General features: G+C 41.7%; 1 protein-coding gene across 2 annotated transcripts in view; it reads right to left on the reverse strand.

Moving 5' to 3' along the window:
- TMEM65 (transmembrane protein 65) overlaps positions 1–16295 on the reverse strand; it is a 188875-nt gene that overhangs the window by 109385 nt on the left and 63195 nt on the right. For both annotated transcript variants that reach the window (XM_069220716.1, XM_069220717.1), the window contains one exon: positions 11503–11547. In XM_069220716.1, the coding sequence (XP_069076817.1) occupies positions 11503–11547 (45 nt within the window). The remainder of the gene's footprint in view (positions 1–11502; positions 11548–16295) is intronic.

Genomic DNA, 16295 nt, shown 5'->3' on the forward strand with positions numbered 1-16295 from the left:
GGGCCTTTCTTACGCATTGCCGTTTCCGGCCCGGTTGCAGATCACATATAATCAAAAAACCCTCTTCTTTGACACATGTGAAACAGCACGAGATTGGCTAGACCAGACCTTCCCTCACTTGAACCACCAGGAGTCCACCAGCCCCTTGCAACCAAAGAAACATTGGATGCCAAGCGAAGACTGTTGATCCCTAAGGCGTCCAACCAAGGCAGTACTGGGCCCACACTTATGCAGGCCTTGAAGAGTCAAAAAGCAGCAATACAATCCATACAGAGATCCAGGTCTCCCCTCCTAGCATTGCTTCCACCACAGATAGTACTGTAGTTTCAGACTGAGAGGGTAGTGTCACCTTGTTCCCATCTATTACGCCCTAGACAGTCCACAATTTATGACGCTGAAGGAGCTATGTCATGAGAGTAACTGTGGATTGATGGAGGGGCCAAGAAGGGTGTTATCCCGACTGCCGATATCTGACTGCCTGGATCGTCTCACGCTGCAGAGAAAACGGGAGGGGACACGGAAAACTGAGCTCCCACGATATTCAATATTTGACATACTGGTATAGACAGAATCTCTGGGATCACAAAACATTGCTGTGAACCACCATCAGTTGGCCCCTTCGTTGGTTACCCTGGCCCTACCCTCCACGGAGGGTGCATTCAGACTAACGACTAGCAGGCCTGGACGGGCCCTACGAGCAGAGCATCATGTTGAACTAATTGGTTTATTATTACTGTGGAGCCTATCACTTCCAAGCCCATTACCCTCATTAGTGAATGTTGCTTTTACATTGTGACTTAAGGGTTTCCCATTTATTACTGGCTTGGCTAAGTGAGTTTATGCTTAGCCTAAAATTGAAATTAGTTGGGGGGAAATGTTTACTATGTTACTCTGAGGACATCTACATATCTATCACAAGCTGTATACACGACACACAGCTGGGATCTACATGTCTCTGCCAGATCTTGTACATCGGGGTCCTACAATGACATCCACACATAACTATATTATCATCACCTGGAATGAGTGTGGATTGGGCTCTATTCAAAAGCGACAAACTACTGGCTCTATTGAACCTCCGCAAAGCACATATAGTATACTTGCAAGAGACCCACCTGACTATACATGAGGCGGCTAAATTACATAGAAAGTGGAGAGGCCAATTGTTTCACAATTCTTAGTCTGCGTTTGCCCATGGAGCTGCCATATGGCTATGCTCCGGAGTCCTCCTCGAAGTGACAAACGAAAACAGATAAAGATGGCAGGTATGTGCTGCTCAGGGGCAATCTAGATGGAGAGCCAGTGGTGCTGGGAAGTATCTACGCCCCAAACATTGAACAAGATACCTTTTTGGCACATCTTTCTACTGTCCTGGCAAACTGCAACAGGTTGCTAGTGGGTGATTATAATGCAGTATTATACACATCTCTCGACCGCTCCACCCCCCTACTGCCAGGCACCAGTGCACATAGACAGATGCGCTACAGGGCTGGATACAGTGCTGGACACCAACTGATATACAGCGTGTGAGCAATGAAGAGATGCGTGAATACTCATTTTACTGCTTTCCACATGGTTTACATGTACGACTAGACACTATACTATGCACTACTACACTACAAACTCATATAACCCACGCCACCTACTTGGGGAATACATTGTCCAATCATAACTCTCTAGAATTGATGCTTTCCTGGGGAAGATGCCCACTCCGATCCCTATGTGGCGGTTACAACCACAACTCTCAGAAGATGTGGTGCATAAAAATAAAGTAGCTACAGTAATAGCCAACTATTTCACAGAAAATACTGGGACATCTTTTTCCTCATTATAGCGTGGGAAACATTTGGGGCAGTGATTAGAGGGGCAACAATGGGAGCTATAGTGGGTACTTGAGCAACAATAGTAAAGGAGTTGGCACACTTAGAAGAAAGGTTAGGCCAGCTAGAAACAGAGGCCGTGCTCAATGCCCCCCAAGCCCAGATGTTGCAGGCGGCCCGGGCTGAATAAGCAGAACTTCGAACAAATGCTTGTGGTGTATCATACAAGCAGCGATCGCATAGTGAAGGAGATAAAGCAGAAACATTATTGGCACAACTAAAAGACGCACCATCTCCCACTCCCATCTTGCACATACTCACCCCTCAACTATCCAGTGTCAACACTCAGATTAACACAGAATTCTGTGAGTTTTATACGGACCTCTCCCACCACGGAATTGGCCAAAGCTTCAATGATTCCATGTGCTTATCCTGCCAGTGCTTATGACCGTGAGAGAGATCCTGACGGCACAGATTACGCAAGGTGAATTACAAGAAGCCATAAAAAAACCTGGCTTGTAATAAATCACCGGGGAGGGACAGTCTCCCAGCTGAGTTGAACTCCACATATAGCACAAAGCTAGTTCCCCAACTAGAAGAGCTGTATAATGCACCAAAAGCTGCCGGTTGCCTTCCAGATACTGTGAAACAGCTAACAGTGACCTCGTTAATAAAACCTGGAAAGCCCGAAACAAGTTTGCCCTCATATAGATCATTATCATTATTAAATACCGAATACAAAATACTGGCTAAAGTACTGGCGCAAAGACTCCGCACACAAACTGATATATACAGATCAGTGTGGATCTGCACCAAACCGAAACATGTCATTTAATATTCGCCGCCTGTACCATATTATGGATTATGTGGGCGACAGACATCCCAAGCCAGTTGTTTCCCTAGATCTCCATCAGGTATTCGATACACTGAACTGGGACTACATGTTCAAGGTTCTTGAGCGATTTGGTCTCCTCCTAGCCTACATACGTTGAGCGCAGTCGCTTTATGCCTTCCCCACGGCAAGGGCACTGACTGGACAGTGTACATCGTATTCCTACCCCATATTTCGGGGCACTCGGAAGGGATGCCCACTTCCCCCCTGCGGTTTGTCTTAGCGTTAGAAACACTGGGGCAGTGACTTTAGCAGTGTGCCAAGAGTTGGGGGGGGGGGGGTTGAGTTGCGAACTACAACTCACTCAGTATCCTTATACGTTGATGAGATTGTGTTATACGCGCAAGATCTATTTTTGGGCTTTGTGCCCTTATAGGGACTTGAAATAAATCATAGGAAATCAATTGCATTCTCATTACGGGGGACAGACATAGGCAACAATATATATATGTATATATCACCCCGTACATCTTCTAGAGGGTAATTTACAGAGAGTGGTAACTTCACTCACATCACATATCCGATTTTGGACAACTTTGTCACTGTCCATAGCCGGTCGGCTGGCACTGGCAAAGATGGTAATGTTACCACTTATAATGTATTATTTTATGAATGTGCATGTTAGGGTTCCTACTACTTATTTTAAATCACTACACTCTCTTTATTGACATAATTCGGGGTGCCAGTAGGCGGTGGATCAGTTTAGCGAAATTGAAGATGTCCACAGAACAGGGGGGAATGAAAGCACTGGTTCTAAAGGCCTTTAAGGCATTTGTAAAGGGACAGCTTTAGTAGCTAGCATACTAGCTGTTTGGCTGGACAGACTCTACAAGAAATAGAATTTATGCAGTCTGTGCTCCACAGAGGCTGGCTTCATTATCTGATTTCCCCTGGGTCTCGACTTCCAGATAGGCAGCCGCTCCTACTGCGAGTAGCCCTCCAATACTAGAAGCTTACTTTGAGGTATACCTCCGACATAGTGCCCTATGCACCAAATATTCTGATATTTGGGCTTCCCACGACCGTTGGAATTTTGTCCCAAGCTAGGATACAATTATGGACACAGGAGGTAGTGGAGAGGGTTGGTTCGCTATTCTGAGACCGAACAATGCTCATGCACACAGACTTTGCCCATGAACACAACTTACCCACCTTACTATTTCTGTGACACACTAACATACTACATTATATCTAAGACCAGTGGGCAAGACAGAACAACATTTTTTCAAGCGATTTATACCATGGCACATGTGGAAACACTTAATAAGAGAGCTTTATAAAGGCCTAATAGCGCACCTGCTGAGGCCCCTGATGCCCCTGAGAGCAAAATGGTGGGTGGGGGGGGGGGGGAGATGTGGGTAGGGACATTCTGGATAAAGAGTGGACCTTCATCCTGGCATACCCTAAGAGAGTATCACGAAACACCAGATTTCAATTTATACAATATGCAATATTGCACAGAGCATATCTTTGGCTGCATAGACTACATACTTTATTCCCGGCAGTACCATCAGCATGCCTGAGGTGCAAGGCGGACGTGGCAATGCTAATCCACATGCTCTGGAACTGCCCTAGTATAGCCCAGAACTGGTCCCTGATTGGAACGATACTGGAGGAGGTTATGGGGAGAGATGAATGGTGAACGGCAGAGTCTTGCCTTTTGGATCTTTTCTCACACACTATGAACAGGAGGGTGACATTGTGATTTGCTGATTTAGCCCTACTGCTGGCAAAGCGCTTACTTACTAGGTGCTGGGAAGCAGTCAAGGCACCTTCAGTGGCACAGTGGAGGACAGAGGTGGGTGAGTGGGGTCTAGCTGAAGGCACCACCCTTCGTTGGGAGGAATAAACAGGGATGCGGCAACGCCCCATAGCGCTAGAATGGGACACTCTCCTGGAATCTTTCTAAGCGGCCACAGACAATGAGACAGAATGGGTGAGGCCGCCTACACCGCTAACCACACGGTATTGGGCTTACTAGTAACACCCAGAATGTTGTTGATACTGAAGATAGGGGAATGTGGTAGAGAGCAGGTCATAGTGCCCATAGACCTCCATCAGGGATGGATTCGTAAAGTCCCACTGGATGTAGTTATTCAAACTGACTGCATATCATATAATACAGTACTGAGAGCAGAGTATGTATCCGCTGTATCCTGTTATGGGGGGCGGGATTGGGGATAATGTTATGAGACAATTTTGTGGTTAAATATAAGACGTCTTGAGATATTCATATTACGCTTGAACTGTCAAGTGTACTTCACCCTCGACCCTCCACTGATCTGTAGCCGACAACCCTATAATTCTATGTGGTGGGTGTAAGTTGATCAAGAGATTGAATGTTTCAAGCGATACGTTCTAATGTTATGCACCACTGTGAAACTTAATGCTGGTTCTATAAAGAAAAAATAATAAAATGTGTTTTTAAAATAAAACAAACAGATCTTATGCATGTTGCATGCAGACAGAATAAAAATAGCAGTACTAACGTGTTAGATTGTTCCTAACAGCCTACAATACTGTAACTATTTCTATGCGCTACACTATGCGAGCATGGAATAACTAATTTTCTAAAATGCCAGAGTTTCTTGGGGACCTGTGCACTGCATACCTTTTCACAGGAGAGCAATTGTGTGTCTCAGGTGTCAGCCATGAGACAGTGCTCCCTTAAGAGGAAACCACACAATCAGCTGTATCAGCTCCTCTCACTGCTGGATGGACTTTTGGCATAAATTTGAGGTTCCGGCAGTCTGACAGGACCTCTCCTGATAACCTGGTGCAAAGGTCGCTCCAACTCAGTTGTCAATTTAAGGGGTTTATATAGGGTACTGACCAATGACTTTTAGCCTGCATGTCAAAATCTGGTGGGGGACTTTCCACAATCTGCAATACAACCGGTCTAAATCAGAAAGATAAAATTGTCAACAAAGATTATGGGCCTGATTACAACTTTGGAGGAGGTGTTAATCCGTCCCAAATGCGACAGATATACCACCAGCCGTATTACGAGTTCCATAGGATATAATGGACTCGTAATACAGCTGGTGGTATATCTGTCACTTTACCGTCACTTTTGGGACGGATTAACACCTCCTCCAAAGTTGTAATCAGGCCCTATATGTTTATGTTACATGTCTGCGGTTAAATCTTGAAATGTAGGTATTAAGTTGTTTGTGGCAAACGTGTGTCTGATGGTATGTCAAATCATTGTTTAGATGAGATGCCACTTTCTCAAATTCTGAGAAAAATAATGGCATGTTGTATGTGGACCAAAGGCAGATAGGCTAACTTAATGTTTTCATAATGGACTCTGAAGTTAATTTACAACATGTTAAGGGGTTTTTAAGTTCAGGAGCGGTTAGAGGTGAAGGTTTTTAGATTCTAGAGGGTAGGATAGAGATAAAAGTTTATAGATTTAAAGGGAGAGAAGGCGGGGGTGGGGTGTGTGTGTTTTTTTTTGTTTAAATTACATACTGGAGGACACCAGTTGCTAGTTATAGTCAGGACCTGGTTTCCATTGAAAAAGCATATTTTTACTTGCTTATATCTTTGGCACCGTGAAATCTTTCAAAAAACTTTTTTTTTTTTTTTAAAGTGCCCTTTAGGGTCTTGGGCATGGTAAGTTTCGGGGTGATCCGTCAAACAGGGGCGAGAAAAAGGAGGGGTAAAAAAAAAAAAAAAAAAATTTGCTTTTCCAATGTTAATTCCCATAGACTCTTTAGACATGGCTGCAGCGTGAAACACTGAACGGAATTACACCAAATGTGGCAGAAAGTAGCTCTTGTTCTGCAGATCAGCCTTTTTCTTATTTGGTGTAAATCTGTTTCGTAGTTCAGGAGAAATTAAAGGAAATCCAAATTTGTATATCTAGGGTAGCGACGACTTTGTAAATACCAACAATTTCATGCAGAGATCTGACTGGCAGCCAACACTTCAACCAGGAAGGGTTGGCAGCCATTGAGAATCAAAAGTAAACATTAAAAAAAAAAAAAAAGAAAAGGGGGCAAGGTACCTTTACCTTACCCCACTAGCCTTGGTGCAAGGGTTCTGCAGGCTCCCTTGGCTAAAAAGCATTTTTTTGTAAAGAAATCTCTGTGAAAAATCATAAATATTTGTGAATCTCACAGTGATCGCTTTTATTTTTGCCCCCCCGGTGGGCCTGGGCTCAGAGTAATTCCCATAAAATAGGAATGGGGCACGGGCCCCCCCACTCCTAGGGCTTATGAAAGCCCTTGGGACAGCCGCCTCCCTGGGCACTTAAAAATATGTATGTGAGAAGGCCTTCTTGGGCCCGCTCGTGCCATGCCACTTCGCAGGGGCAAATCATGGTAAATTAATTCTGGGGGCATGTGGGACCCCCGCAGCCCCGAGAACCACCACCTCCCCAGGGTAAACATAAAATTAATGCAGGTCCCCTTGGGACCTCACCCCCACCCCTGCAGCCCCAGGGACTACCACCTCCACCAGGCTAAGTACTACGTTAGGGAGGGTGGGGGCACGCAGTCCCCCTCATAGAGCCACAGATGGCCTGGGAACCGTTACCTGCCAGGGCCGACTCCTACTACCTCCAAAGGTGCCACTCTCGGGAGGTAGCTGTTTGCTTTTGCTTGGTTGGTTGGTGCTGACAGCTCCCACCAAGCAAAAGCAAACATAACTCCACTTTCTGCAAGCGGGAGCTGTCAAACAGCTCTTGGTTGCAGAAAGCGGAGCTTGCATCTGTTTCCCTGCATGCATATATGGGTGAAGAGAAACTGATTAAGACATTTCTCTCACAAGCAGGGGGCTGCTATTTCAAGCAGCTCCCTGCTTAAGGGAGGAATGTCGACTCTCAGAGGACGTGGGGAGCCTGCTAGGACCACGGGACCCTCAGGCTCCCCCCACGGTCCGGTTTCTTTTCTTCTTCTCCTCTCTCTCTCTCTCTCTCTCTCTCTCTCCTCCCACCCCTCCCTCTGTCTCCAAAGAAGAAGTTTGATTCAAATGTTATACTTACGTTTTAATACACAGCACAACAGAATCACTTCTGGCCTACTGGTAAAGCTCTTAACCGGTCACACAGTGGGTTGAAGGTTCAAAAACCAAGTGTCTCATGCAGTGCGTATGTTTTTTTTTTTTTTTTTTTTACTACTGTTTTAACTGTTAAACATTCCTACATTTAAATTTTATCGCCATGAAAAAACAATCTTTGAATTGAATGTCATATGTATGTCTGGAAACTGCATAGCAGAGTCACCTGTGGCCCAGAAGTTAAGGTCTCAGGCCCTCACCCTGAAGGTTCCAGTCTAGGTATGTCAGTAGTCACATTCATGCTTTAATTACTTTTCAAATTCATATATTTAAGATATATACCGAAATGTAATCACTCTTTTTACTTGACAAATATTTTTTTCTTTTCAATTTGTCCTAAAATATCTCATTCTAAGTATAACATTCATCTAAATCTAGAAGAAACTCTCCGGGTGGTTATAGGGGTTGGCCACAGGCCAGGCCCTGCCACCAAGCCGCCCCTCCTGCACAATGGCCAAAGGCCATGCGCATGGTAGGGTGTTAATAAGGGGTTGACTGCAGGGTCTGGCCAAAGGATAGGCTTTGCAGCCAACCACAGCGGCACAAGGCTGGGTGGTTATAGTTAAAATTACTTTAAGTAAAAATAAAATAGAAATTCACAGAAAAAAAACAAAAGGTTACTAGGACGTTATAGTTAGGTTTTGAATTTACTCGTACAAAACCATCAAAATTCAGCAGTTATAGTAAGAGTTGTTTCAAGTAACTAACACATGCCCTAAGGAAACTATAACTCATGCCCTCACCATGCACTGCTAATTACCACATTTATTACAGCACTTATGACCACTTCTATCACGTCATTAAAAATATAAATGAAATACTTGAAATAACAAACTATAAATGCAGATTTTCTAGGTTTATACATACATATGTTTTATCTAGTGGTGGTTGAACTAGGTAGTTACAGTTAGGACCATGTTTCCATAGAAAAAAGCGAAGGAAGTGTTAGCAGCCATCTTTCACAAAAAAAGGAAACAAATAAGACAAGGGACCAGAGTACAGTCATCCTGACCCCTTAGCTCTGGTGCTGGGGTCCCAAAGGGACTTTTCTCCCTCCCCCCCCACCCGCCTCCCCGGGGCTAAAATCACTTTTTTCAAAAATTATTTTGCTTTGATTTTGTGAATTCGCCAGAATTTTTTTTATTATTTTTTTATTTTTTTAAACAGCATGGGTTGTTGTGCTTGTTTTTAAAAAGCCGTCGGGTACTTCAGGTCCCAGGGGCATCGAAATTTGGAATGTGGGGCCAGTCTAACCCCATCCCTCTCACCCAGGCAACCCCAGGGACCACCACATCCCCGGGGCTTACTGAAATTGAACGGGGGCCTGGCCCCCCACAGCCCTGGAGACTGCCTCCACCCCAGGGCTTTAAAGAAAATGAATGCAAAGGGAGCGCCCAGCCCCTGCTGCAGCCCCAGGGACCACCACCTCCCAAGGGCTTAATTAAATTGAAATCTCCACAACCCTGACCCCCACCACGGCAGCTCCGGGGTGTGCCACTTCCTCCAGGCTTAATGAAACTCAATGTGGCGGGGGCATCTACCCCGTCCCCAAACCCCAGGGAACGCCACCTCTATAGGGCTTAATGCAATTGAATGCGGGGGGTGTGAGGGTTGGGGGGGCTGCCTCCCCTAGGGACTACCACCTCCCCGGGGCTCACATAATAGAGTGAAAGGGGTCTGTTGTGGACCCTGGATCTCGGGACCACCACCTCCCCGGGGTTGTAGAGGTTGGAGCAGTGCCACGCACAGCCCCCTCCCCTTCCCCATCCCTATCCCCTTTCCCTTCCCCCCTGTGGATCCATATATGGCTCTGGGGACTGCCACCCCCCCAGGGCCGGCTCATGCTGTGTCCCTGGGTGCCCGCCATTGGGACATAGCTGTATGCTTTTGCTTAATGGGAGCTTTGACAGCTCCCGCCAAGTCAGAGCAAACTCTTCACTTTCTGCAAGTGAGAGTTGTGAAACAGCTCTCACTTGCAGAAAGTGAAGTTTTCATCTGTTTCCCTGCACGCATGAAAACGAGTAAAACATTTCTCCTACATGCAGGGAGCTGCTATTTAAAGCAGCTCCCTGCTTGTGGGAGCAATGCTGGCTCCCTCAGGACATGGAGAGGCCGGCCAGGACTGCTGGGGACATGAGGGTCTTTACGCAGTCCGGTCACTCTCTCTTCCATCCCTTGAAAGAGAAAGAGAGAGAGATTGACATTGCAATGGTCTCTCCATGCAATGACTTCACAGAGTCAAACTACCAAGATGTTTAGTACCAATTTTATAGACACATTTTGATGCAGAACAGAGTTACTTCTGTCCTAATGGGCAAGGTCTTGTGCTGTGACTCAGCAGGCTGTGGTTCAAATCCTAGTATCGCTTGGTAGTGCGTTTGTTTATTTACTAGTGTTTTGACTGTTAAACCTTCTTAGTGATAGAACATTCACGTTTCTTTCCAATCACATGAGTTGTCTGACTGTCATAGGCGTGTCTGGAAGCATCCAAGTAAGGAGTCATTTATGGCCTGAAGGTTGTCACAGACCCTCACACTGAAAGTTGAGGGTTCTACTCCAGGTGTGTCCATGGTCATTTTCTTTCTTTAATTTCTTTTAAACTTCAAAGGTTTAAGGTTCATACTGAAAGGTGATCTCACTCTTTTCAATTTGTCTGGAAATATCTCATTTTAAGTATATCATTCATCATAGCCTTTATATATATGTGTGTGTGTGTATGTATATATATATATATATATATATATATATATATATATATATATATATATATATATATATATATATATATATATTTAAAAAAATAAATAAAAATAAAAAAAAAGAAAAAAAAAAAAAAGAAATTCACTGAAAAAAAACAAAGGTTACAGGGACGTTATAGTTAGGCTCGCATTTTAAAAGTACAAAACCATAGAAATTCACCTGTTACAGTTAGAGTTATCTCAAGTAACTATAACGTGTGCCCTAAGGTAACTTAAACTCGTGCCCTCACCATGCACTGCTAAGTACCCCACAAATTACGACACTCATGACATCTTTGATAATATCAATGTCATATTTGCAGTAAAAATTTTGACAAAAAAAACTGCATGGTGGGGGCACAAGTTATAGTTACCTTAGGCCACGAGTTATGGTTACTTGAGATGACTAACAGGTGAATTTCTATGGTTTTGTATGCTTAAAATGTGAGCCTAACTATAACATTTCTGTATCTTTGTTTTTTTAAGTGGAAAAAAAGTAACAAATAATATATGTATGCATGTATATATATATATATATATATATACACACACACATATATATATACATATATACACACACACACACACACATCCCCACCCCCCACACTCCTCCTCACACTTTCTGTACAGTGAGAAAGCGGCGAGCCATAACGGATTGTGCTATATCAATCTGCTTTATTCCATTATGTTCTCATCAAAATGATTAAATTAAAATGTACGTAATGGTGCCCTAGACCCTGCAAACAAGGGAAATGACATTGCACTATTAAAGAAACCCAAAGAAATAAACCATTCAAAATGAATATGAAATACAGTTGTGGTTGCAGGCAGATGTTCTCTGCCGTATTAATGGACCTTGCATGGAAAGTGGTACGAGGAAACAATCAGGGTTCTGGACGGCACAAACCTTGCACGATGCAGAGATGCATGCTAAAGGTATCTGTGACCTGGAACACAATTTAAACACTAATTTAAAAAACAAAATTACCATGCCTCAGCTGTACAGACGATGGGGGTGCAACTTCCAATTTTTCTGAAATGAAGAAATTGAGAGAAAAATTGTTTAACTTGATGGAAACCAAACAATTTTCAATAAAAACGTCAGTGTTTTGTGAATGTGCCAAATAACTTATTGCTGGAAACCAATACAACAATGCAAAGCTAGTCGTTTATGGTTTATATACTTTTCAATGTAGCAAACAAAACATTAAATAAATCAAATTACAATTTATCACAGAATGTTAATTTTAAATTCTTTATTTGGATAACACTGCTAAATAATGAAGTTATGATCATAGCCATTACAAAAGATGAGCAATACAGCTACAACACCATCTCAATAACACCTTCTCATGACTAGATTTATGCAATTAAAAAAAAAACTTGAAATAAGTGTTTTCCTTATAAAATATGCACATTTTGTGTTAGCCTACAGCACGGTCAAGCTGGTGTCAAGGCTGTAGTGCATAGGGTGGAACAGCATCCGTCGCAAAGTTCACTGTCTGCAAAGCAATACATTTAGCGATGGGGCTGGCCAGGGGGGCCCCTGCACTGACCATGCCAAGTACAGTATTAGATTTCATATTTTTCCCCTACCTATTACCACGTTACTTAAGTGGTAATAGGGAGGGAAAAATATTTATAGGTTTCAATACATTAAAAAAAAAAAGTAGTGCAGTACTGCGTTACCGAAAATAAATTAAGTAAAGATAAATATGTTAAACAATTACAAATGCTCTCTACTATCCCATATTTTACAAATATAGTGTATTACAGTGTATTTTTCATATATTTAAATCTTCAAATGCCTATGGAGTAGCATGGTAATACCTACATATTACTGCGCTGCTTAAAAAGAAAAAAATAAATGTGCAGTTTTCCCTAAACTGCTGTGATAGAAAAGTACATTTCTTTAACTAGAAACACTTTAATAAAGTGGAAATAGGCAGGGAACAATAAAACGTACTATTTACCTATATTTAACACCTTGTCCCAGAAAGCAGCAAAACGCACAACACAGCCAAACTGTGCTGAAAACAACATTGCCGCCTTTTATATTTGTAAACTTAGCCATTAGCTAATCATGTTACCTTATGTGCATCTGTTCACACCTACTGCCAAAAACGACCATTTACACTTAATAATAATGTATTTTCCTACCACATTACATCTACATCCGTTCACACAATTTTGCACTATGTCCGTTTCAATTATCATACTGCAGTCTACGGTACTCCACTCTATGCTATTCCACTTCACTGTTCACCCCTCACCTCTACGTTACTCCACTGTAGGCTATTCCACTATACGCAATCCCTTTTTATGACAATTCACCTTATGCTATTCCACTGCAGTATACATTATTTCAGTGTACACCATTTCACGGTAAGCTATTTCACTGCTTGCCAATCCACCCCACTGTACACCACTCTGGTATAGGCCACTCCACGAAGATCCACTGTACGTTATTACAATGTAAAGGGCACTCAACTACACTCTACACTATTCCACTGTGAGAGAAGCCATACTACGCCCCTCTAATCTATATCACTAGATGCCACGTCACTCTACATCACAACACTTTACACCAGTAACACTGTTAATCCACTCTACACCACTCCACTGTAGGAAATTATGCTACTCCAATGTAAGCCACTACCCTCCACAACACTCCACTCTGTGCCACTCCATAGTATGCTAGTACACTGTACACCACTACAGTCTACCTCACTGCACTCTACTCCAGTTGACTCTGCATCACAACACTGTACACCACTCCAGACTACGCTATTCCACTGAACACCACTTCACTGACCTTCCCTCTATTGTATGCCACTTCATTCTGCCACTCCAGGCCACTACACTACTGTATGCCACTACACTACTGTATACCACTCCACTGTATGCCACCCTACTGTACCACGTTCTACTCTATTCCACAAAACTACACTGAACAGCACTTTACTCCACCTATTGTACCACACTCCACTCGATGACCGTAAACTATGATTTGAAACAAATTTTTATTAAAAAGTTTTACAAAATGAAATTCAATGGAAAAACCCAAAGATTAAACCTTTGAAAAAGTTAGGAAAAAACTTAATTTATTCCTTCTATTCTATACAGAGAAAACTAAAAATACACTAATTACAATTTTTTAAGTCAGTCATACCTTAAATGTATATTATATGATATACGCACCACCTTTAAATAAATATATCTTTATTTACTTCTTCATGCACTAGTTTTATCTGTACATATTACATGACTGATAGCATGAGAAATCATATCAGTTATAAAAACACTGAAATTAAATTAGATCTGAGAACATGGATCATGGCAGAGTGGAGAGTTACAGTTAAAATAGTGTGGCTACCAAGCTGAACGCATTGTGCATGAAGGTGAGCAAGTTATAATAATTTGAAGATGTTGCGTAAATTATAAATTAAAAGACATAACTTTAGAAATGTAGGTTTTTGTGTAATTCAAGTTTTGTTTGCAGATAAAGATTAAAGTTATACTGATTTGAAGATGGAGAGTGAATTAGAAATTCAAGATATAACTATACTTTTAAGAACTTGTAATGTTTGTGTATTTTACATTTAGTTTGTATATAAAGAATAAATACATTTTCCTAACTATAGCAAAGGCTTAAACTCTGTTTTTTAAATAGAAAATAAGATTTTATGTATATCTCCATCCACCTGGCGATCGCAGGTAGGTAGTTATAGTTAGGTCTGTTTTTCCACTGACAGAGCGTTTTTTGGTTTGCTAATAACTTTGGCCAGTTGAATGAACCTTCATGAAACCTTCTATTAAAAAAAAAGAAAAAAAAAAAGAAGGTTAATCCTCATCAGTTCCTTCCTGTAAAGTTTTGGGGTGATCTGTCAAGTGGGAGCCGAGAAAAAAAAAAACAGGGCACCAAATGCAAAATCCCCTTGCAATTCCCTTAGACTTCTTTAGGCATGGCTACAGCAAAAACTGCTTAACGTAATTACACCAAATTCGTCAGGGAGCGAGATCTTGACCGCAGATTGTGCTTTTTCACGATCTCATGGGAACAAGAGACTCCAGCGAGCGCTCGGATTGGCTGGCTGTTGGTTTGTTAGAAATGAAATGGCAGCCATTACGGTTTATTGTGAAAAATTCGAGGTGTGGAAATTAAGTAAAAAAGCTATATAAGAGGGCAGCAGAAAGGCAAGTTCTAAGGGATAATTATTGTGAAGATAACCAATGTTTATTGTTTTTAACTAATTTTTACAATCTCGCAGGACTCCAGGGATCGTGAATAGTAAAAGTGAGTAGGTGAGTTTACAATACATTTTACAATTAGGACTAGATACTGTGGTGCTTGTGTGTGAGATTATTATTAGGATGAGTTGATGGTCAAAAATTATTTTAAAAAAAATGTTACAATCCCGCCAGACACGCATGGAAAATTACTGGGCCCATCACGAGGTATTTACAAACTTGCAAGAGTCTCACAAGATTATATGGGGAAAGTGTAAAAAAAAGGCCAAGGCTGAACCAACAGTTACCATTCTTATTACATGGTTGAAGAAATGATGTGATGTGATGTGATTTGGTGCAGAACGAGAGACAGCTCAGTTTGTCCTTGGTGCTTTGGAGGAGAAGGAAGTCTGTGTTGAGTTGTGCTCAGCAAAAGTAAATTTATGTGGAGCCGAAAAATGACTGGGGTCTTCATCTGTAGTTAAGAAAGAACGTCATGTTCAGGTGTTTAATAATGTAGTTTATAAAAACTTTGTTATGAAGTGTCAGTAAATGTACTAATGTCTGTAATCTTACTTTACATCATGTTCATAGAGGGAAAAGTTGTCTGGGGCGGTGTAACTGTGTCAATATAGCTTTTGAGATATATGCATTACAATTTATTTACAAAGATGTGAGAAAGGTTTGCAGATTGTGTTAAGAAATGAAGTTTTAAAGTGTATATACCTGTAAGTTAAGGAAGTACTATTTCTTAAATTATTTAAAAAAAAAAAAAAAAAAAAAAACTCTACTGTTCTCATGAACTTCACCTGTTCTCATGAACTTCACTGTAGATATATTTTAACCATATGAAATGTTGGAGTGGTGATGTTGATATTTCTAGAGAGAAACACTGGTGATTGCTAGCAAAGGTGTGTCAAGATGATTGTGTTACTTCAGAAACTGTTATGGAAGCGGAGTTTATAGCATGTTATAATTTAATTGCGAAACTATGAAAATAGACTGGTTGAGTGTGTGGAATTTGTAGGGGAGAGGAATAAGTTAATGGTGCGCTAGATGTAAAAGGGATTGTGGGTGAATAGAGTAGTGAAGATTGGACAATGTAGAGGTGTATCACTGTTATTGTTTTTATTTGGTCTTTAAGAGGAAAATGGAAACTTGTTCCCAAGGAAATAATTATCTGCTTACATATGCAGCAAAAAAAGAGCCTTGGTAAGACAAGCATAATTATTGTCTTGATCAGCAGTGAGTACAAATACAGGCACAGTGTAACCAGGTTGAAAAGATATGAGGCACATGGCGAGATCTGCAGTTCGTCAGTCAACTGTGCCCTAGCTAGTCGTTGTTTACTCTCTTTTGTTTTTAAAAAACTGTACGCATGAGAAACGTTGCTGGGACTTTTTTGCTAGCTGGCCTAACGGGCATACCAAAGACTTTTTGCCAGGCTGAGTTGGTGCAACTACACCAAGCTGTTCTCATTATAAAGTAGTAAAGTTGGCTGTTTTTTTTGTTTTATTTGACACAGATGTTGATATAGTTTGTTAATGTAGT

The sequence above is a fragment of the Pleurodeles waltl genome, chromosome 2_2, assembly GCF_031143425.1.
Source record: "Pleurodeles waltl isolate 20211129_DDA chromosome 2_2, aPleWal1.hap1.20221129, whole genome shotgun sequence".
NCBI classification, from domain to species: domain Eukaryota; kingdom Metazoa; phylum Chordata; class Amphibia; order Caudata; family Salamandridae; genus Pleurodeles; species Pleurodeles waltl.